This window comes from Diabrotica undecimpunctata, chromosome 9 (genome assembly GCF_040954645.1).
Source record: "Diabrotica undecimpunctata isolate CICGRU chromosome 9, icDiaUnde3, whole genome shotgun sequence".
Lineage (NCBI taxonomy): Eukaryota > Metazoa > Arthropoda > Insecta > Coleoptera > Chrysomelidae > Diabrotica > Diabrotica undecimpunctata.
In genome coordinates this window covers 134,502,215-134,527,948 of record NC_092811.1, presented here as the reverse complement: position 1 = coordinate 134,527,948, position 25,734 = coordinate 134,502,215, and the positions used below count along the sequence as shown (strand labels likewise).

General features: G+C 32.8%; 1 protein-coding gene across 2 annotated transcripts in view; it reads right to left on the bottom strand.

Moving 5' to 3' along the window:
• Positions 1–25,734, bottom strand: part of LOC140451531 (glutaredoxin domain-containing cysteine-rich protein CG12206-like) — an 84,090-nt gene that overhangs the window by 27,932 nt on the left and 30,424 nt on the right. Inside the window, exons 1-2 of one of the 2 annotated variants that reach the window (XM_072545390.1) lie at positions 9,948–10,057; positions 2,650–3,130 (exon numbers count right to left, since the gene is read on the bottom strand). In XM_072545390.1, coding sequence (XP_072401491.1) covers positions 2,650–3,115 — 466 coding nt within the window. In that variant the 5' untranslated portion in view covers positions 3,116–3,130; positions 9,948–10,057. Of the gene's footprint in view, positions 1–2,649; positions 3,131–9,947; positions 10,058–25,734 lie in introns of those variants that run through there. The other variant, XM_072545389.1, reaches the window with a different exon arrangement.

Genomic DNA, 25,734 nt, shown 5'->3' with positions numbered 1-25,734 from the left:
GTACATTTGTTAGATAAAAAGCCAAACTGATTCTGAGATAAAAAGTTGTTTTCAACGAGAAAGGACATAATTCAGGCTTGTTATAAGTATCTCAATAATTTTGGATAATACCAATAGTAACGCAATAGCTCGATAGTTGCAGGTATTCGATTTTTCACCATCCTTATAAAGAGTAATACTAATGGCTGTCTTTAGGCGCGAATCGTTATCAGTACAACAGGAAGATTTGCTTTTGATACTATTGATTGTTTGGATCAGTTCAGATTTATCAATGGGTCTTATAAGGAATGAATTCGGGACTTTTTTGAATTTGGGAGATAGAAAATGGGATCTTATTGTGGCAAAATGGTTGAAGTTATATTTTTAATCACATTAACCAAGTATTTATTTAGATTTTTAAAATTTAGAAGGGAAAATGTTTAAGCTGTGTTTGTTTTATTCCGAAGATCGTTTATTATGAACCAAATTTCTTTTGCAACACTTTTAGAGCTTCCCAGACGATTTTGATAGTACCTACGTCTTTTTAGCTGTTTTAAAAGTTTTAGATAGGTTTCTCTGTACTTGGTAGTATATTCAGTGATAGAGACGCTGGTAGTAAATTTTTTGATGTAGAGTAGTGAACGCATATTTTTGACTGGTATGCGTATACCTGTGGTGTTACAGAGTTTATGATGTTTTGACTTAATTGTAATTAAAGGCAATGCCTTATTGAAAATACAGACAAGGCTATCTAAAAATCTCTGAAATTATAGTCAGGGTCCACTGAAGGAAAGTACCACACAGAAGTCAAGCATAAATTTTGGAATTTACGAAAATTCTGAGCTGAAAAAATCCTACCTCAACATCGGATTTTCGAGGGTTTGTTGAGAGTGTTAAACTTGGTATATACTGATTCGTGATCAGATAGTTCTGCGTTAATAATAATTGTGAAGTGTACATCAAAGGGTGAGAGGTCTGAGACAATATAATCAATTATGGTAAATGTTGTTTTAGTATTTCTTTTAGAAGAATTAACCACAGTGATCAAATTGAAAATTAAACTTTTCTTTGCCAAATACATTTATGTTTGATATTGTCGTTAAAACTTTTATAATTCTTGCCATTTATAGTTAAATTTTATTTTAAGTCGTGAAATAAGAATATAAGAATAATAAAAAATATTTTTCGTAATCTAAAGTACAAAGCTTTTACCATTTGTAGCGGAAGAAAAACTTATTGTAACTTTTTTTCAACTGTTTTTTGGTTTTAAGAATATAATGTTGGTTCTAGGTTTTATAGACTTACAAAACAGCGTAAAAGTTCTTTGCAGTATGGCGAAAACGTGCAAAAAGCTTTCTAGCGACACTCAACGATTAAATCTTTTTCTAATAGATAAAAATGAATATTAAAGTAGTGTTATAAATTTAACAATATATTTATACAATTTTAAACAGCTGATATATATCATATTAGTTATTACATTAGACATTAACATAACCATCACTTGTTAACAAAGATGGGTAGATCTTCATTAAGTTTGCTGTGAGCAGCTAATGCTTGTTAACACTAATTAAGTCAAATAAAATAATTCACGTGTATCGTTTTCGGGCATTATTTGATTCAAAATTGAAGACTCTTGAGAAATCGTATATTTTATAATATAATAAACAAAAAAGTAAATATACTTTACCGAATATAATTGAAAACAAATCCACAAGGAAACTAAATTCCTGTAGTTGGCTGTATACCACGTCTCACAAAAATTTTCCTTTATAAAAGGTTTAATAATAAGAAACCCTATCGGGCTTTATCACAGAACGTTTTCGGAATTGAATTCGGATGATGAAATATTAATTCCGAAAACGTTCTGTGATGTAGCCCGATAGGGTTTTTTTTATTATACCTTTTATAAAGAATTTTTTTTAATAAAATTTTTAAATTAAATGTTTATGTTTGTTTCAACATTGAAGACTGGGATTTCAAACGTTAGCAGAGAAAATAAAAGGGCTAGAAAGAAATTGAATGTGCAAAAGCTGAGAAATGTAACAGTTGCAGTTTGGTATTCGGAAACCATCACCAACAGGCTAAGAAATGTAAATGAAGAAAGCCAGAAAGATATAGACTGCTACTGAACCAGAATAAAGGAAAATATTGCAGCAGTAGCAACAGATGAAATAGGAGCAGAAAGTTGTACCCGTAAAAATCATTGGTTTGACGGTGAATGCAAGAATGCAACAAACGTTAAAAAATGAAGCCTACAGAAAAATGCTTACTCAAGGAACTAGAACAATTTTAGATAATTACTAAGTAAATAGAAAAGAAAAGACGATGCATAAAAACATAACCACTTAAATATATATAGAACACCTTAACAGAGCAAAATAATTTAAAAGCATTTTATAAGAAAGTTAAAGTTAAAATAAAATAATAATTGACAAAAATTACGAAAAGGAGTACTAATGTTCGTTGTTCCTTATATTATAAAGTACGTACGTAAAGGGCTAATTCGACCCTGCGAACTAATCAAGTTAAAGCGATAAATATTTACGACATGTCAACCACCTGTGTAGAATTCTCATTCGAAATGCATCGCGAATGAATTCCCAGTACTACCCACACAACGCACAATCTACCAGTCTACTTTAACAATAAAATAAGATAAAAACTCACCTATCAGAGTCACAGACACGCCATTTTTACTTTTCATCGCGACAGGGGGCGAAGTACCGTCTAAATCACTGCAAGTACCTGAATCCATGGTTTCACTGGGAGATATCTGCCCACTGGACATGGCTCCATAATTGTATTCGCGATAATAAAAGTAATTCCTCGACATGTCACTTTTTTGAACTACATCAGGCTCGGCACCCAAGTTAATCCTAATGCACGGTGCGGTGTCACTAATCACCTCGGTACTACCCTCATTATTGTAATTAACAAAGGTTTTCGAGGAATTGTCGTTTTGGGGGCTGATGAGAATTTTAACTACGTGATTGTTTGATTCCTTGTGGGTACTGAACACGTCTACAAGAGAGACGGCCGCGGTACCGTTCGGTAGTACCGTTGTGGATGCGGATTCTTGCAGAAGATGCGGTTTGGTCTTCGGCAGTAACGGCGGTACCAATGTTTTAGACATATTTTAATGGCGAACCTGAAAACAGATGGCAAACTATTAGTTAGATTGTTCACATTTATATTTTTATATGATACACTTTTTATAATGCAGTAAAATGGTACTACCTAAGAAAACAAATGAAATAATAATTTTTAAGATGACAATTATTGTATATCTATAACTAGAGCGCGTAATATATGCATAAGTTTTTCTTTGAAAAAATATGCGCATATATATGAATCTTTTTTCATGAAAATATGCACAAATATTGACTTTTATTACAAAATATGTAATCCAATATGTAAAAAAATTCTTTACCTCGGAGGGATACAACACTATGTCCATTTTTCTCAATTTTGACATTTTTTTTACTAATAAATAACTTTCATCACGTTATTTAACGGAATAGAGCACTAGGTCCTAAACCATTTGCTAATTGAAATAGTGATCTATATAGTAAGAATACCAAGTCCATTTTCACTTAGAGGGATAGAATAGAACACCATGTGGACTGTTTTATTTCTCTAGACATGTAAATTACCCCCGCACATAGTGTTCCATATCTCTATGATGACAGGTAGACTGTTACTGATCTAATAATAGTACTTTTGCTTGTTTGTTACTAATAATAAGAATAATGTACCATAACTCTCGTGGGAGAAAGATTCTTGAATTACTGAAAATTTCTGCGAATTCTTTTACTGCATTTAAAGATGTAGCTTATCTTTAAATGCAGTAAAAGAATTCGCAGAACTTTTCAGTAGTTCAAGAATCTTTCTCCCACGAGAGTTATAAGAGTTAAGGGGAAAAATCTCCCACTTTTTTGCTCATTATTTTTAAATTATTAAAAACAAAACCTTAAAAAGTTAATGTAGTGATTTGATACCAACCTTAGATTAGCAATATTATTAAATATTCTTCAACCAATATTATAAGCCTAGTTTTATTTCAGAATCAAATAATACAACAAGCAATGATATTTTAAATGAAGAGCATATTATTAGAGATGCCTTGAGTTTTGATGAAGAAGATTAGTCTTATATAGACAAAAGTTATGATGAACTACTCGTGGTGGAAATGAAATCGGATCTGCATTACTGAAATGGTCATTCCTGGCAGTGATATAGAAGAAATCATACTATGGTCGGTATGGTCAGAATAAAAATGTAGGCATTATTATGTGTTTCTTTTGGATACTCAATAAGTATCCCCAGTAAAAATCATGACTCAGCAGTTTATTCAATCCTTGTATGAGCCTCGGTAGAATATCAGTTCGGTTTTCAACAATATCTTCAGGATTTGTTGTTACATTAAAAGAAAATCAGTATAAGACAACAAAATGTTTATGATAAAAATAATCCTATAAAATAGAGTTACTAAAATATAACCATACTAGCAAAGTACACACAAATACTCACAATCCAATGTTATTACTGTTTGACATGGTTATACTTTAATACTATAAACAACTTTTCTAATTAAAAAAACACAGCTGTAAGGATTCGAAATATCTAAGAAAAACAAACCACAAACTTCCATGTATAACTAACAAAGTAAATATTTGTAATGAAATTAATAAAAACAAAATTATACACAACAAAATTATATACAAATCATAAAACAACTGTTTCTATTTTCCTTTTTTACCTAGTTTATACATTTTAAAGACAGGTCCGTTATCGACTAATCACAAAAAGGAGTAATTTTAAACGTCCAACCTCCAAAATATTCTTTGAACCAAGTACTTGCAATTAATTACATACTTGGATTTAATTAGTTGACACCAAAACATATAGAAAGAAATATTAGGAAGTAATTGGCCAAGTATATAACCAATTACCTGCTGTATATTGACTCATTTTAATGAAATAGTGTAGATAATACAAATTTCAATAAATATTTTTGTGACTTTAGCCTAAAATAAATTAAATACCTTCACTACAAGTATTACTGCGTTTTTTATTTATATGCATTAAATTCATAAAAGCATAAAAAGCATATTTTAGTGCATATCAACTGTTTTTTTGTGCACATTTGTATGCATATTTTAGGGTTTTTTAAGTGCATATTTCCCGAGCTCTATTAATAACCTTCGGGTCAGCGCAACTTTGTCACTCTTTATAAGAATAAGTCTACAAAACAATGTATTAATGTTAAATGGACGAACTTGAGACGGAGATGGAGTTGAAAAAAAAACTACAACATATCTGAAATTATTAACAATATCCAATCTTCAATTACCACTTATTACCAATTACTAGTTCCCTCCAGGGCTCATTATTTACCACATATTACATAAATATTTCAGAATTTCACTACTGCGGTATCTCCAGAGGTCCATTACCTCTAAGGCTTATTTGCCAACATTTGTTTCAATGTTGCCACAATACACAACGCGTTGTGACGAAACCATTTCTGAAAACCTTTTCTCGAGTACACCAAACTCAGCCCATTATCTTTTTGAACATGAATTGACTAACCGCAAATGGGAAAGAAATTTTAATCGTTTTGCACCGATCTATAAAAACATTTTATAGTACAGTGAAATTCTATTGTCCGGTATGTATTTGGCTGCAGGTGTATTAGTTTTCGCAACATTGTTGCCTTTCTACCATAAAAAGGTGCTTTCTCGATTTTATTACTTCTAGGATTGAATTTGTTCTTTTTGTTGGTTTCTCTCGTTGACCGTATAACAATTTCAGTATTGTTTTAGCGTTAACAATTAAGTACCTGTGTGTTTTGTATCACATTGTCAGACAACAAAAATAAGTATAAGGGGCTTATTGAAATGAAGAAATTGATGGAGATTTGTTACAATAATAAACAAATTATGAAAAATATCGACAGAAAAAGCAACAAAATAGAAGAATTTTTTTTTGTTAGTGGTTAACGCTAGATCACGATGGGCTGAAATCAGAGAATTAACATTCCAACTCAACTGCAATAACTGGTCCCATCAGAACTCTATAGCACTGACATAGGCATTACAAAGATGAAAAAACTTGCAGGAAAATTTTGCTATTGAAAAAACAAAGATAAAGATGTTGAAATTAGTCAAGTCGCAAGTGCAAGTCCATTCCAAGATTTTTACTTTTTGTAAGTGATCAATCCATGGAATCTTTTAAAAGTTTAATGCTCCTGGTGATCCTGCTACAAATGGCTTAGTTGAACGAAACGATCCAACCCTAAAAATAAGACTAAAAGCTATGTCTACTGATCGTATGCCCCTGCATAAGAAAGTACAAGAAATTCTTTTAAAATATAGAGACACCACTTTCTTGTGGGAAATCATTAGCTGAAATGTACTTAAACGGAAGATTAAGAATCAAACTCGACGCACTACGTCCACCAAAATTTACCAGATCAGAAAATCAACCCTTTGGTGCAAGAAAGTTAAAAGTGGGAAAGAGAGTACTAGTAAGATATTACCAAGAAAACAAGGAACTGAGAAAATTTGGCACAATTGTTAAAGAATATGGACGATCAAGTCATTTTTGCACAAGACAGGGAGGATATGGAATATATGATAAGGAAAATAAAGGAAGAATATGAACTTTGGGGACTCAAGATAAATATGTGCAAGACCGAATACTTATGTATTGGACCCAAGGTTACAGATTTGAACTTAAGTTTAGAAGAAGAGACTATTAAGAGTTGTAAGGCTTTTAAGTATTTAGGGTCAATGATTAGTCGAAATGGTACTTGTATGAAAGATATAGAAATGAAAATAGCACGGGGAAAACAAGCCACAAGAGCACGTCATGGAGTGATATGGAACAACACTCTAACCAAAGAAAACAAAAAGAGGATCTTTCAAAGCATAGTGATGAATATTACCCTATATGGAGCGGAAGTATGGCCAATGACAACAACAATACGAAATAAAATAAGAACAGTTGAACTGGACTTTATGAGAAGATGTCTACAAATCCCAAGAGCGGATAGAATAAGAACGGAGGAAATATGGAAGTAAAATGCTCAATTACAAAAAAGTTGGAAAACAGAGCCCTGCAGTGGTACGGGCATGTACAAAGAATGCCAGAGCATAGGTGGCCAAAAAGAATATTAAACTGAGACCCGCCGGGAAGAAGACGGAGAGGAAGACCTGCTACAAGATGGAAAACATACGTCGGAAATGCTATGATAGATAGAGACCTCAGAGAAGGTGACTGGGAGAATAGAGTGCTGTGGAGGACGAAAACGGAGAACTCATAATGGGAAAAGCCGAAGAAGAAGAAGAAGATATTACCAAGTCCAATTTGATGATAGTTATTGTATAAAACGTCAGATTAACCAAATTCGTACAACCATGGTACCTAAAAAGAATGTAAACTTTGTAAACAAACCAGAAATAGTGTGTTATTAGCCACAATATCAAGAACCTGCTCTACATCTTCTGCTGTTTATCCAAATTTCAGTTCCTCCAGTTAATTTACATTAAAAACCCTATAACTGAAAATGTAGATCCAATAATAGAGACCTGATCATCTTAATAATCAACTAGTACCCATTAATGAACTTGCAGCTGAAGAACGTATTGTTTTTCATCACACAGACCATAGAAGCGGCCTACACCAGAACATCAGCAATTGTAATATAAGTATTTCGCTATTATTATCTCGTCAGAAAGTACTTGCAGGTTAAGATGAAAGGAAGAATATATCCCTTCGTATATCGATGAATAATTCAAAATCTTTCAGTCATTCAGTGGCTAGTATAATCTGGTTTGAATAATTTAAATTTATTTAATATTTAAACCAAAAATAATAGCAGCATAATAATTTAGCAAATTAATAAAAGAACAACAAAGAATATGAGAGAAAAAAGAAAAATTTCTTGAGTGTATTCAGATAAAAGTGACCCAAAATAAGAAACTAAAGTCTAATCAGCATAGAAAGAATGAAAGATGTGTAAGAACAGAAAGAACAGGAGAACAATAGGATACCCAAGAGAACGGTCAGACATCAATTGAACCTGGACATGGCTGTCGAACAATTTCAAGAGGTTATGATGTCGGCATTTGAACACCACTGTAAGGATGTAGTGAGGAATTCCAACAGAAAAAGGACCTGGTGCAATAACAACTTTGAAAATATTTCCTTCTTCTTTTTTTTTGTGTAGACACGACTCTGTCTGTTTTTGAATGTTCTTCCAGTAAGTTGTCATTTCAAAATGGTGGATGAGAGAAAGATTAAATGTTAAATAGTTAAAAAGGAAGAATATTCAAGGCAAACTTATGAGAATAAAATAAGTTAAGGAACATGACAAGTAATTCCAATACGAGTTGAAGAAATATGACCAGTATCATTAGAGATATTGGTATTGAAACACTTGTAAGAACGTCAGGAAAGAAGGTAGAGAATAAACAGATCTCTTTCCTCATCATTTTCATTTCTTTTTACTCGTCCATAGGTCTTTTGCATAGGATTCATATAAAGAACCTTTATATGAATCAAGTGGCATCTGTGAGAGTAGGACTGGAATCTACATCATATTTCTCAATCGAAAAAGGTGTACGATAGGGTTGTGTTCTGTCATCCCTCCTTTTTAATCTTTACTCTGAAACGATTTTCGAACGACCCTTAAGTGACACTGAAGATGGAATCAAAATCAGCGGACAGACTATTAGTAATCTTCGCTATGCTGATGATACAGTCATAATAGCTAATAGCAAGAAGAGCTACAACTACTAATAGATAGAATAAACACTGAAGGAGAATGACTGGGCTTGAAGACTAATATAGACAAGACGAAGGTAATGGTGGTTAGCAGAACACGAAATATGCAATTAAATATAAGGGTAAATAATAAGAACCAAAGGTCCCCAAGTTCAGATATCTCGGTAGTTGGATAACTGAAGATCTAGATCCAGACATAGAGATACGTAGCAGGATTGAGCAAGCCAGAACAGCATTTACTAATATGAGAACTTTGCTAAGCAACAGCAGCTTTAAATTAATGCTTCGATATCGCTTTGTAAAATGTTACATTTACTTCATACTGCTATATGGTGTAGAAACCTGGACCATAAAGGCCAATGTGATGAACCGATTGGAGGCCTTTGAAATGTGGGTATTTAGAAGACTACTTAAAATTCTCTGGACAGATCACACGCCAAATGTCGAAGTAATAAATCAAATGGGTAGAGAAAGAGAATTGCTGCCAATAATAAAAAAAAGAAAAACTGCTTATCTGGGTCATATATTTCGAAATTCCAAGTAAAAGTTCTTAAAGCTTATTATGGAAGGGAGGATAGAAGAAAAACAGGGCATCGGAAGAAAGAAATACTCATGGCTTAAAAACATAAGGGATTGGACAAACCTCGATGCCCATGCACACTTTAGAGCCACACAAAACCGAGAGAAGTATGCCAGAATTGTCGCTAACATCTACTTATTGAATAGGGCACTATAAGAAGAAGAATAGGTCTTGTGCATATTTCTGTAATTTAGTCGATCCATCTTGTTGAGGATCTTCCTTGTGATCTTTGGTCTTCTAGTGAGATCCAGTGATAATTAAATAAAGTTGAAGAAAAAATAAAAGAAAAGAGAAAACTATATAAATAGTAGAATGTAAACAAGTGTAAAACAAATCTTCAAAAGTAGAAGGTTGCCAAAAAAGGAAGATAAATTAGCTAAAACAAAAGCCTTGTCAATTTAAAAATCCATACGATGAACTTAACCCAGATAATAGTACCCAGGTAATACTTTCAGTTATATAAGTGTTAAGAGTAAAAATGACATTTTGTAGTTTTCTAGCATCATCAAATTTATCAATGATTATTTGGCGACTAAAGATATATGAAAAAAACTACATATTGGAGTATTTTACTATCACACTATTCATATTATACCATTTACTTGACTGGTGCACATTAAAAAAACTACTAAAATAACCATTTCATTTTGACACTTCACTTCACCATCTGTTCAACAAATAAAAAAATGTAATCATTAAACTTTTATTACCGTTTCGTATAGTTCCAAATCTTACAGATTATACTACTAAGTCCAAAATATTATTTAATCTGTTTAAGACACGAGATACGTACATTTCTTTGTCAGTCGAGTCTATTTACATACAATTGAAAATAAATCCCATTATAGCTGATTAAAGCTTTATTGGCATTGCTTTTTTAAAAGAAATACTGTTGAAATTGGCAACTTACGAACAAAGGGATTTTTATTTTCATTCTTGGATATACAAACAACAATAGAAAGGCAGATCTTCTGTTATATTTTAGAAATATTCAAATAATTTCACTTTGTTCATTTTGTTTTTAAAATTCGTTCATTACAGGTCATATTTTCATTGTTAATGCTATGAAAAATGTATAAGGTGTTTCTAATATGCAGCGCGTATGTCGTTATAATTTTTTGCAATAATGCCAATAATATTCAGTTAAGTTCAATCTTGTGTTGTGAATTCATGTAGATAAATAAATCTGTAGTGAATACGAATACAGTAGTAATAATATTGTGGATTACTTATTTGTATTATATCTTGACAAAAATATTTTAAAATGAGTGAAAGCGAGAGTGATTATAACGATATTAATTTACCTAATCAGAAAAAGGAAAGGATTGAAAAACCCAACGAATATAGAAATGAAATATTAAAACGAGCTAGAGTCAAAGGAAACGAATACATCAATTGGAAGGGGAAGAATGTTCCTGCAGTTCCTTCTCCATCCTCCAAAGATTGCAAGTAAATTGATAATTTGTTCTTTTCTAATAAAAAGTTTTTATTGAAAACAATTTTTTGTTTACTAATCAATCTAAATTTGTTAATATATACTTAATTTTTAGGAGCAGGAAAAAGTACTTTTCATTGATGAGTAGCGACGAAAAAATGCAGATATACCAACGATTTAGGGACCTGACTGCAAAAAATGAACAAGATTGTTACTTACAAAGCCTAATTTCCGCAACTGAATTAAGCAACGACGTAGAAGAAAAGAACTTGGTGAGTCTTCAAAACCTAATAGAAGTAGTAGCTATGTATACTCCATATCAACCCCTAATAGAAAAATTTCCGTTTGAAAATAGCTCTCTGATTTCTTCACGGAGTAACAATTGACCAAGTGAGGCGGCTTGTACTTGTTCCAAATGCAGGAAGATCACCATTCGACAAACAGGGAAAAAGTACCCCAGGCAATGCAATTTCTGGTATTATTACAAATACTATTCGTGAATATATTAAATTATATCCCATAAAATTAGCTCACAGTACTAGCAAGGAAAAGTATTATTTAAATGAGAAACTTGATATCACTCTTATGAAAAAAATATTTACAGAAAAATTTCCGGAATATGCCGCTGTTAAGTATTCATACTACAGAAAAGTGTTTGAAGAAGAATTTGGATTATCATTTGGAAGACCTCAGGTAGACACATGTTGTGTGTGTGAGGAGCTTGCCATGAAAATAAATAGTACGCGTTTAAACGATACTGCAAAGAGAGTTGCAGCCGCCGAAAAAATGATTCATCTACGTCGAGCTAAGACATTTTCAGCAAATTTTATGAAATTTGTTAAAGAAATGGTCGAGTCCGACGAGGAAATTGGGGTTATTTCTATAGATTTTATGCAGAACCTTCAACTGCCACAAATTCCGGTGCAAGAGGTTTTCTATCTGCGCCACGTAACAGTGAATGTTTTTTGTATTAACAATAATAAAATAAAAAAAGCAACGTTTTTCCTGTATTATGAGGGTAACAGTACGAATGGGAAGAATGAAGTTTGCTCATTTCTATTTAGGTATTTTATAGAGAACAGCCGTTAGTGAAATATTTTCATGTTTTCTCTGACGTTTGTGGAACGTAAGATAAAAATCACACTGAGTTAAGATTTTTTTCGCTTTGATTTCGCTCGAAAAATTTAAGACCGATGACCATTATTTTGGAATGACAGGGGTCATTCCTTCCTACCCTATAATAGGGTTTTTGCGGTAATTAAAAGAAAAATTTACAGCATATACACCATGTTATTCTCGAAATTCAATGGCAAAAATATTCCAAGAAATCAGAAGGTTCAACTAAAAATAAGCAAATTCATGCATTTTCACTACTCCTGCGAGAACTTAAACTTGGTTGTAGCACACTCTTTTATTAACGGATTAGCCAATCACACATTCACAACGACCAATAATATACCTGAAGAAGATGAATGAAATTGAATTGAATTGAAATTTGGCAACAATGCCAACTTGGATCTCTAAGTAGATAATGACGTAGTATTTAAAATGGTTAACTTTTGTTATCGGTTCATTATTGACAATTAGTTGTATAGCGCCGGGATCTTGTTTACTAACCACAAGTAACTTTGTCTTTGTTGTATTTATGCTTAGTCCGTTATTAGAGCATTCTCTACTGACTCGATCTATAAGGAATTGAAGATCTTCGATACTTTCAGCCATGATCGCGGTGTCATCTGCATAAATTGGTTTCTGTACTTCCCATGATCGTTGAAGTAGTGTTAGCATTGAGAACAAAGCTTCCCTTGTTCCCAATCCTTCTCTGAAACCGAATTGTTTATTTCCCATTATGTCTTCACATTTCTGCTTGATTCTATTAAGAATTATCCTAAGAAGTAGCTTGAGAGAGTGACTCATGAGACTAATTAGTCTAAAGTCTTTACATGATGACGAATTAGGTTTTTTTGGAAGTGGGATAAATGTAGACTCCAACTATATTCGTGGTAGTGTTCCAGTTTCATATATGTGGTTATAAATGTTTGTTAGTTCTGAGACATTGTCGTCGTCTAGAAGTTTGAGTCAGTCTGATGGTATTTGGTCAGGGCCTGGAGATTTCCCATTTTTGCTTTGTTTGATGGCTTTCTCTACTTCTGCTTTTAAAATACTAGGACCAGTATTCGTATACTTTGTGGTGTTAAGTGGTGACCTCGTATCCAGGAAGTGCTCTTTTGTGTAGTTGGTCCATTCTTCATTTTTTTCGTTTAAGTCGAAAATAATTTTACCTTTAGAGTTTCTCATAAAGTGAGGAGTTCTTTTTCTCTAAGTGTAGCTAATTTCTTTAAGTTTTTTGTGTATATTAAACTTGTCATGTTTTCTTTGTAGTTCTACCATCTCACGACATCTCTGCCTCTTTTACTCGCTTAACCTTATATCTTATTTGTCGATATATTTCTCTATATCGAGTCTCATATCTATTTTTACAATTTCTTCTTTGCTGAATCAGGTCTAGTATGTTATCGGTCATCCAATCCTTTTTCTTTACTGGCTGTTTTTCTGATTTCAAAACTTCGTCTGCTATGGTAACCGTGGCGGAATTAATTATATCTATATTTTGTCCGATATTTTCTTATTTAGATCTTTATCTTATTTCCGAACTCATCTGCTATTTCGGTATTTCTTAGGAGTCAATTATTATCTTTTTTCTGAGCTGTCGAGGTTTTTAATATTTTTAATTTTAGTTTGAATCCGGCACAGAGCAGATTATGATTAGTTGCTGGGTCTGCACTTGGAAATGTTTTTGCAGATGTAATACTGTTTCTAAACCTTCTGTTAATGATAATGTAGTCGATTTGATTTCTGACTACCTTTCCTTCTTGATCAGCTGGAGATTTTTAGGTATATAGTCGTCTTTTAGGTTATTGTAACAAAGTATTTGCTATAATGCAATTCTCTTCTTGGCAGAACTGTATTAGTCTCTGCTCTCTTTCGGTCCTTTCTCCAAGTCCACACTTTTCGGTTATATCTTGTGTTATTTCGGTATCAAATTTTACGTTGAAGTCTCCCATAATAATCGTAGCTTCATGTTTTTTTGTGCTCAGGAGAATTTGTTTAATATGGTTGTAGAATTGCTCAATTTCTTCATCTGGTTTGTCAGCTGTTGGTGCATAGACTTGTATTATATTAATATTCATTAATTTATTTTGCAGTTGTATCATCATGATGCGATCATTGAAAGGAACGAAATTTCTAATACTGTTACGAATTTCTTCTTTGACAATAATTGCGACTCCGTTACGTCTGGGTTCTCCTGCCTTTCCCGAGTAGTAGACAATGTATCAATTGTTTTATACTGTACCAACTATATTTTTTAAACTCTTCTGGTTGTAACTTACACATATTTCTGTGGATTTTTAAGAAGATTTCTTTTTCGTTCCTTCCGAAAAAGATAGAAAGAGCGTTAAAATACACCTAATCTATTATCCGTAATATATTCGATGAGTATGTTATATTATTAATCATCATCATCATCATAAGTGGCTCGACAATCCGTTGTGGATCTTGGCCTGCTCACAAAGAAGTCACCACTCCTGTCGATTCCTGGCAACTTCCCTCCATCTTCTAACCCCTAGAATCTGTAGGTCTTCTTCCACATCATCAATCCATCTCATTCGTGGTCGTCCTCTGCTTCTTGTGCCCTCTGGTTTTAAAAATGTTAATCTCTTCGTGTATTCGTGATCTGACATCCTAGCAATGTGTCCAGCCCATCTAAGTCTCTGCACTTTAACGAATTTCACAATATCTGGATCGGTGTATAACTGATACAGTTCAAAGTTGTATCTTCGACGCCATAGCCCATTTTCATTTACGGCCCCAAAAATCTTTCTAAGAATTTTTCTCTCAAAAATACCAAGAAGTCTTTTATCATTTTGAGATAAGATCCACGTTTCAGCCCCTTATATCAAAACTGGTCTTATTAAGGTCCTGTATATATTAAGCTTTAGTGCACGTTTTATATTTTTATTTTTTAAATGTCTCTGGAGACCGTGAACAGTTCTGTTTGCTATTGCTATGCGTCTTTTTATTTCGTAGCTTGTCGTGTTTGTTGCGTTTACTAGCGATCCAAGATATGTAAATTCTTTGACTTGCTCAAAGGTATGGTTGTTAATTTGAATTCTTTGTTGGATATTTCGAGGGTTTTTAGAAACCAACATATATTTGGTTTTTTCCTCGTTTACCACAAGTCCTAATTCACTTGCTGCGTCCGCAAGCCTTGTAAAACACTGCACCATGTCTCTCATACTTCTGCCCACTATAACTATATCGTCAGCGAATGCGAGAATTTGCGTCGATATATTAAAAATAGTTCCATTCATTCTAATATTTAATTGTCTGATTGCCTTTTCCAAGGCAATATTAAAGAGCAGACACGCCAACGCGTCCCCCTGTCTTAGACCATTATTAATGTCAAAGAACGTAGAGTTTTCTCCTTCAATTCTAACGCATGAGCTTACGTTTTGCATTGTTAAGTGGGTCAACTTAACTAACTTAGTTGGGATCCCAAAGTCTATCATTGCATTATATAATGCAGTTCTTTTCACACTGTCATAGGCTGCTTTGAAGTCAATGAAGAGATGGTGTGTTTCTATGTTATATTCTAGTGACTTTCCTAGAATCTGCCTATGTGCTTGAATTTGATGTGTAGTTGACTTTCCAGCAGTAAATCCGCATTGATATTGACCAACAATATCCTTTGTAAAATGTTTAAGTCTTTCAGATAATACATTGCCGAAGATCTTATACGCAGATGCTAACAGAGTAATGCCTCTATAGTTCTTACACTCCAGTTGATCCCCCTTTTTATGCAATGGACATATTATTCCCTTCAGCCACTCTTCTGGTACCCATTCATTCTGCCATATAAGTACTATTAGTTTATGGATTGCTGCAAAAAGTTGATCACCACCTTTTTTTATACATTTCCGAACAGATGTCATCAATTCCTGGGGCTTTATTGTCTTTGAGTTTTAGGATCGCATTTGACAATTCTCTTCTTGTTGGGTCTTCACTGTGTAGTTGACGTTGTATATTTTGTTCATTTTCTATATTGTACTCTCCTTCAATATCGTTTATATTTAGATGTTCGCTGAAATAACTGATATTATTAATCAGTTAAGAATATTTTACAGCATATAAAACAAGTTTTAGCCAAAAATCGAGATTATTTATCAACGTGGTATCTTTCTAGCGGTCAATTCGGTGCCTTTTTTGCTAAACGATTTGTCTTTGATTTGATAAAGTTTTCATTTGCTGCTGTCCACTCACAGTGTTAAGCGGTAGTTCATGTTTCATTCATTGTCGCATATCAATATAAAAATTTCTGTTTGTTTCGACACTTTGTTTCACCACAAAACTTGTCCATACCTATTCCTTTTTGTGACTATTTATATTTATTTATATAATATGGTGTCTATAAACAGGAAAACACGGGAACCTGTTTATTTTACTACTATTGTTGTTGAAAGTAAACTAATTATTTATCAACTTATCTGCAGGTGGATGTTTTCCAAAGTTGTCTCATATTAAAATGTGTTTAAAATAGCTTAATTCTTTAATACTCTTCCAGTTTTAATCATAATGTTTTTCTATCCATTTTGTTCGATTGATTACGAAATCGCTGCTGAATTTGAGTGAACAAAGCGATCAGCAACAAATTTTTTCCAATTGAGCTCAAATTTTGATAGATCATGTGAGCATTGGTTCTTTCTAAATCCTATAGATTTCTTAATAGTTGTACCATCTATACATCAAACCTGATACTTATTGATAGATGCAGTAAATCGACAAAAATCTCACTGTACTATTGTTTCATTACGTAAGCTCCAAACAAAAGAATAGCGGAACATAGTGACAATCTAATTGTATTCTTTTCAATAATCTAATTCCAAGTAACAACAAAAGTTACTCAAGTGTTAAGTTAATTAAGATATTTAATAGATTTTTTAACTTAGCTGAACGTAATAAAGTTTTAAAGTGCTGATTCGACAAAGAAAAGGAGTGATTAGTCAGTGACCAAAGTTATTATTTACGAGAAGTATTGTATAAAAATAAAAGTGAACCATTAGTGATTATTTAGTTTTTGTAGCTATATTATATTGATTTGTAACATATACATATGACTGTGCCGTCACTGGACACTGATTATGTAAAAATATGCAAAAAACCAATCAGCGATAGCTTTTTATACACACCAAGTTTCGCAGATGGTCCAAGACGAAGAACATCTAGCATATGTATATGATACGAAAATTGGATGTACTTTTTTAGTTCACCGCAGAATGTTTATGGTTCAATCAAAGGGTCAATTCTTCTTTAAGTACTGTCTTTGTTTCGACTTCCTTTCTATTGGTCTTCTTTCACTTGTCTTTACCTACATTACAACAAGAAGAGATTGATATTTGTCTCCTCTCGTGATGTGTTTCTAGATTCTATTCAGCCCACTACTAATTGAAATGACTTATATATCCTTGTAAATGATTTCGGCGGTGTCATATATATTTTGATACTGTTCTGAAATAATAAATGGTTCAGGGAGGTATTCAACTCAGTACAGAACATTCCAGAGACCCTTAGAGGCTTTCAGGTTTTTTCAAAATGTACCGCCGGCTATCGATAAACGGAAAGTATTTAAACCATCTAAGATATGCAGATGACGTAGTACTAATAGCCGACAGCTGGAAAGAACTGAAGACGATGATCGGTGAGCTTCATACGGAATCCATAAAAAAAGGACTAAAAATGAATCTGAGTAAAACTAAGCTAATGTCGAATAAAGATGATCAACCGACGATAACCATCCAAGGAACAAAAGTGGAACATGTAGAAGAATACATATATCTGGGTCAGAATATTAAGGTAAACAAAGAAAACCAAAATACCGAAATAAGCAGACGAGTAAGAATGGGATGGGCCGCATTTGGAAAACTCTCATACATACTGAAAGACAAAAAGATACCCCAAAACCTTCGAACCAAAGTGTTCGATTCTTGTATCCTTCCCGTTCTCACTTACGGAGCTCAAACCTGGACATTCACAAAAAAGAACATGGACAAGATTCGAAAAACTCAGCGAGCCATGGAACGACAGATGCTTGGTATCTCACTAATAGATCGGCAAACGAACGAAGCAATCCGGAACAAAACAAAAATAAAGGACGCCGCGAAACAAGCAGCTAAATTAAAATGGAAATGGGCTGGACACAACGAACGTCTCGAAGATGGTAGATGGAACAAAGAAGTCGGAAACTGGCGACCGTACGATGCGAAGAGACCAAGACGAAGACCTTAAATGCGCTGGAGCGAAGATATCAAAAGAGTCGCAGGACCAATGTGGAAACGCCTAGCACACAACAGGGATGAATGGCGAGAAATGGGAGAGGCTTTTATTCGACAATTCGGATAGAAAAAGGGCTATAAAAAAAAACCGCCGACTGAAACATTTTAGGATCCTCTAATAGACATCTGTAGACCCGGGAATATTTATATGGCCTCTAAAGGACTTTAAGACAGCAATAAATAGTACAACAAGGTATTCATGGCCGTACAGAATATTTCAGGAGCCTTTAGAAGATTGCAGAATAGCCCAAAATGTTTTAGGGAACCCGGAATCCGACTGGAGTATTATAGAAACCTCTAATAGACATCAATAGACCCAGAAATATTACCGTACTATCCAGGAATATTTATTCGGCCTCTAAAGGACTTCAAGATATCAATAAATAGTTCAGCAAGGTATTCATGGCACGAAAGAACATTTCAGAAGACTTTAAAAGATTCCAGGATAGACTAAAATATTTGAGGAAACTCAGGAAGCTGACTGGTATATTTTAGAAGCTTCTTTCGAGTTTCTCCGGTTGTGTACCTTTTTTTGAAAGGTACATTTATCGAATGTGTATCATTGCAGTGGACCGTGTGCGTCTAGAGAAGTAATAATTGCTATTTAAATGGGAATAAGCCACAATTAAAGGTTAAAGTACGTTTATTGACGTTTCAAAATACAAACATTAGTAAATTAAACAAATTTTGTTTTTTTGTTACTTGGTGAAAAAATTCTTCTAATAATTTAATTTTATCGGACTCATTTATATTGACAATTCATACATACATTATAAATTTTAAAGTAGACGATATAGCCAATACTGTTGAGTTGCGTTGAGCTGGGACAACTTTACTTGCAAGATAGTTCATTTGATTACATGAAATCAACTTTAACTTAAGAATATCCGTCAGAAAAAATCAAAGCATGTAATTCGTCTTTAAAAAGACAAACACATGCCATGATGACAGTAAAAATCTCCTGTTAGCCATTTCATAGTAAATTATGAGGGAAAAAACCAGGAAAAAAACCTCATAATACTATCCCGACATGGTAAGTATTTGGTCGTGCATTTAGTTTACTTTCAATAAACACCAAATTCTGATTTTATATGTTTGTTATTTAAAAAACATAAATGATGTATCCTCTTTATGTTACCGACTTACCAATACTGGTATTTTACTTTTAATAACTTCCTCTTTTAATATGGGTAACCAGATCCTACTACATTCTGCCGAGGAATTTGCGATACAATTGGTCTCATTTAGCATAATTATAGCAGCTTCTTTGATTTTCCTCTTTTTACCATCCGTTTCTTTTATTAATATATTTGAATCATTCCATTAAACCCTATGTTCATTATCCCATGCGTGTTTAAATATTTGACATCTATAAAATTCTCTATTTTTAATATAAGATTGATGTTCACTTATTCTAACATTTAATGGCCTTGATGTTTCACCTAAATAAAACTGATTGTATTCACAAGGTATTTTATAAATGTGAATTAAAATGAAAATGTGAAATCTTACCACCGACTATTTTTAACCCAACGTTGATCTTGGTATAAGCTTGATGAAAAATGGTTTAACTCTCTTGGGAACAATAAAAGTAAATAAAAGAGAAATTCCTGCATATTTCTCTAACAATCAAGGATGACCTATTGGCTCTAGTAGATTTGGGACGTTGTAGTAGAAGATGGCTTATGGTTGTTTTGTACAGCCTTTTAAATGTTACAGCAATAAACTCTTTTGTTATTTACAATTGTAACATTCCAAATTCCACAGAGACCCGACGAGAAGTTCTGACAAATTTAGCATTTAGCCTTATGTACAACCACCGGAAGAATCGAAGCCAAAATGCCTATATACCTAAGAAAATGAGGATTCGACTAAAGGTGATCTGTCATTTGGATGAAAATGTCGTGCCAGTTCAAAGAACTCCGGGAGCAATTGGGAGGTGTGGTGACTGTGGATGGAAAAAGAATCGAAAAACGAAATATTTTTGTTCGATTTGTAATAAGTATCTTTGTTTGGAACATGTAAATCCAATTTGCAATGACTGTAACAATATTCCTGTTTAATTTTATTCTATTTTTTGCCATCTCTTATATTTTTTTATGATAAGTCTTCGTAAAATAATGTTTTATTTTTGTCTAAGATAGTTCTTGAAGACTGATATGTTATGTTCTAGTTTTAAATTAATTTGTAATTTGTTTAGTAAAAAAGAGAATAAATCCAACTATTACAAAAATTGTGGACTATTTTTTGTGCTACATAAATAAACATTTAAACAATGCATCCAGAGGACTATTTTTATGACTGGTGTAGTAAACTGTGTGCGACTACTGATACACAAAATTAAACTGCGTCTACTGAAACGTTAAATAGTTCAACAATAACGAATTCAGTCTAAATGTTCAAAAAATTGATTTTGTTGTATTTCGTTGTGTACAAATAAGAAAAATCTTAAAATAAATATTCATTTCTATACAGACACTGCTAAAAGGAAGAAAAATTTAAAGATTTTGTGTTTTCACTCAGAAATTTAATAATAAATATTTGTTCATTATTTATGTAGAAACGGAATATGTGGGTTTTGTCGGGCGTGTCAGGCAGAAGTATCAGGGGAGGGGTAAGGTACGTACATCTACATTTCCTCAATTCCTAATTGATTGTAATATTTATATTAATGTTATCACACCTTGTACGGTCATTAAATTTTATATAATAAGATAAACACTTGAGTAATATCACTTATTCCAATATAATGTTACCTACTTCCTAGAATTACCAAGACGATCTCTTGATATATGTAATTTCACTTATTTCGTAATAATTTGCGGTTATTATATTAATAATTGTTTTCATAAGCACTTAAAACAGCTACAGGTCAAAAATCCAGCAAAATCTATAGGTAATTCAGAGTCGTTGTTCAATAATTTACAACCAAGATCTGTTATATAATTTTAATAGTTTATTAAGTAGATAATTACGAGTGTTTATGATGGGGTCAACTGTTCTTTAAAGAATTTTGTAAATGAAAAATTACTAATAAGTAAGTCAAGGTGACTATTTTGGCCTAAAGTTATCTACAGGTATTTTAAAATTGAAATAATTAGTAAGATGGCGAATCGACATAGTAGACCAAAGAGATTAGTAAAGACAAAGCCTTTTTCGTGACACTCTTTGATATATTTGTCTAAAAACTGCTTTGGATAAATTTAGTGATAATAATATGTACCTATTAAACAAAATATGCAAAAGATTAAACGTTATTTTTTACTTATAAACATTCTGATGTTTATAAGTAAAAAAGTCCGTTCTGATGAGGCCTATTAGGCCGAAATACGTATAAGCGGATGCACAGACGCCCTGTACGTGAAATCAAATCTTAACTGTCTTTTCCTTTTTATTCCGATATACTCTGTACAAGTACTAGAAACCAATTCGCTAAGAATTTTGCTTAGTTGAGGAGATATGTTGTGGAATACAATTTTTAGATTCCCCATGTCTCTAATAACATCTTTATCAACGTCTGTTTTGCCTTGCAATTATTAGAAGGCACATATTAAAGCAAAGTTCTGAATTTGGTTTCGAAAATTAGTTTACGGATTTTAATATCAGATGTCGCTATTTGCGTCTATACGAAGCCATGTTAGAGTTGCTTCCTAAGACAGGAAAGATTAATTTCACGTTCAGAGCGACTGTAAAGGCCGTTCTGATGAGACCTATTAGGCCGAAATACGTATAAGGGGATGCACAGGCGCCCTGTACGTGAAATCAAATCTTAACTGTCCTTTCCTTTTTAATATATAAATAATGTAAGATTGTTGTTTGATTTTAAATATTGTTACGAAAGTTTCGTAAGATTTATCTCATCGCTGTTATCAATGTTACACTGCTTTCAAATAACTTGTTAACAATACTTAGGTAACCCATTAATGCCCAAAATTTAATTTTTATCAAAACGAAATCAAAATTTCAGAATGAAATAAAGAGAGGTTGTTTTTAACAGCAATGTGCAAAATTTACGATTGTTTTCTTTGTAACTGTCTTTTTTTTGGCGTAAGATATATCATACGCTGGTCAATGAAGGACACAATATTTCATAAAACATTATTTATTTTAAAATTTTTACGTATGATATTTGACAAAACATTGCTCGTACGAAGTCCTACATTACATTTTTAATGCATCGATATTTGGTACACTTGCCGCATTTGCCGCTCCTTCAATGTTTTTTCAATTTTTTCCCCAAATAACCCACATTATCCAAACGAATTTCGTCAACAACACGTTTTGGAGATACACAGTTCGCCTGTAAAATTCTAATAAAGAAATGGCTTCAATGTTGCAGTGAAGAAGCCACATGTTGACTATTGCCCCGTTAAAGCAACATCTAAATATCGCTCAATAGCATTTTTTAGATCGAATTATATAGTAGGAGCGAAAACTTCACAATTGCACAATTTGTGAGAACCATGACATTGATTCCGGCACTTATATTTTGAACCTTGAAACAAAAGTGTATATACAATGGGAATTTCCAATCGCAAATGTAGTGGGTCAATTTAAAAACGTGGTCTAGACTTCACTGGTATAATAGAGGATTTGAAAAAATGCTTCCAGAGGGTGCTGTCATCATTTTACAGGTACAGATCCCACTTCTGAACAATGGAAAGAAATCGCAGCTGTTTTAAAATAAAGAAAATTGTCCCCCTTCTTCGACTGCTTCGACTTCTACCAAGCTACTTTCGCCTTTGTTAACTTGTTCAAAGAGGCTGTTGTGGTTAGAAAATTCGACGCCGATGGCTGCGAAATCTTCTGTGCCTAGAGTTTCGCCAAGAATTTCAAGCTTTACAATAAACGTGTTGGAAATCTAACAGTAGTAGTTAATAAACCAGACCTTGTGGCCTTTGTAAAATCGCAGCTTAACCTTATCGTTAGAGGAATGCGGGACCAGGATAGTATTTTATGTACTCAATAACCCGGATTTGGCCAAGCAGTGGCAAGATAATATTACTACGATGTCTCGAAGAAATCGATTTTCCAGAAGTGACCACAAAAGCAAAACTCTGAATCTAAAGTTGCACATTTAAAGGAGCAACTAGCGATTAGTAACAAATTGAAGTGCACTCAAACGAAATAATTAATAGCAATAATATAATCAATAACAAATTATTTGTTTGTTTTCTTAAATGAAGCTTCCAAATTTTTAGTGTCTTAAACAGCAATCTTTCAATTAATTACATATCTATAATATTCTTTGACTCAACTAATATAATTTAATTGCTTTGTTAGACATCAATAATACCAATTTAATTTCTTTAAATGTCAACGATAACCATTGGGCATTTCATCATTAACGCAAGTGTTTTTAGATTCTCACACATCGATAAATAATTGTAATTTTAATTTATATTTTCCACGACATAATAAATAACATTAAGAAATTATAAATAACCGTTTGTAAAAATGTGGAATTTAATTGAATTTGTTTCCTGGGAGACTTTTACTGCCTCGAGACGTAAAAGTTTATTTTGCTTCCGGCCAATTATATCATTGTAACGATTTGTCAATTTTTTGGTCATAATTTTAATATTTTATGTGATATAGAAATGCTTTCATTTATTTTTCCTAGTGGAGCAACAAAAACAACTACAAATTAACAATATATACAATACATTAAGATTTCCGGGTTTTTTGATACAATGTACGTGCCTCTTTGTGAGGGTACGCTGTAATTCTGCACCTTGGTATTATTATCAAATATAATAAAAGAAACTAGAATAAGGAGAGTTCAAATTTCTAGCACCACAGAGACGACATATGAAGGACATAGAATAACACCATAGCAGGTATAACAATTATCCTCTACAGTCGAGCTGGGTGATAATACAAAAAAAGCTTTGTAATACCAATTATAGTGTTAAATGTACATAACGCTCTTGTACATAAACACCCTAGTACTATTCGAAGTATAGTTTCTAAGTACTCAACTATGACCGGAGATGGTGAAGCAACTATTCATAAACTTTTGAAACAAGGTAAGCGAATAACTAGTACAGGACTACCGAAAACGTCAACGAGAAGTAAACTCAAACTATAAACAATATTGAATTAATATCTATTGTAATAAATATACCCCAGAAGATTCATATATGTAATATGTAATATGTATACCCTAATTAAATCAAACTATATCCTAAGAAGATTTAACAGCTATTTTAGAACAAATTCCTCTACGTAGAGTTATTGTTGGAGATCTTAACTGCCACAATCCGATGTGGGGTTGGTAAAACTTTAGGGACAAATTTTTAGAACTTTTTTAAATAAGGATGAATTTTAGAAGAAATTAGAATATCCCAAAATCTTAGTGGTGAACCTTTGGCTGTGATGTAGACAACAGACAGCCAAACATTCTTGACCACATCCAAATTACTCATGAATTACAGATTTAATATCCACTGTCGATCTTCTAGGTACAATACTAGTCTGTTGCTTATTATTTTTTCAAGTACTTAACACATAGTAGAAGTTTAAGAGATTGGTCGGTAAGACTCTGGGTCCGATTTATTCTTGCCCTGTTTAAGAACTGGTACGATAATTGAAGTCATTTTGTATATTGTCAGGTCCTGGGCTAGTGTCTTTAACTTTGTTTAATGTTTCTAACAGTTGATCCAATTATTTTGGTCATCAAGATTTATACACTTATTATTAAATTTATTTTTATGAACTAAGAAACTTGTGGATATATTTTTGTCACTGCTATGCCGTTGATATACGTTTTCTAGTACGGAGGCTATTTCTTGCTTTGCTGAATAAATACAGTTATCACGTTCTAGGTAATGAATGGTTTGAATTTTTTTTCCCAGACATTCTGTTAATCATTTGCCCCACCTCCCAAGTAGGGATAGATGAATTTTAAGATGATACATATTTTTCCAGGCTTCTCTTTGAATTTTCTTTAAAGTTTATCTACATTAGACCCTTAATTTTTTGAATTTAAGCTGGTTATTGAAAGTTGGATACCTTCGAAATTTATAAAACACCTTTTTTGATTCCTTAATTTTTGTTTCACAATCAGAATTCCACCACGAGGCTGGAGCAAGTTTTTTAGGAAACTTTGAAAAACCTACGGACTCGTGAGCTATTGACGTTAAACTTCTAAACTTTGGTGAATCCCAATTCCCAAAATGAATACAAACCTTAGTATATACAAAAAAAGAGAGACCCTAACAGATTTCAAACAGTCATTCCTAAAAGAAATAGAACCTTATCAAAATAACTATAAGATATAGACTGGCGTATCCAAATCATCAGACGGTGTTGTTGCAGCCTTCCTCACACCAAATACGTCCTTACATATAAATTCAAACCCATTGCTTCGTCATATGCTTCAAAGTTGTATGCAATATTATAACCGTTTATCCAGAAAAAAAGACTGTCTCTCAGAATCTTCACTAAGTCAGCTTCAAACTATCAAAGATTTATTTACCAATAATCCAATTGCCTTCTTCTTCTTCTTAACATGCCATACACCAAAGTGCGTAGGCGACTATCTCATTACTAGA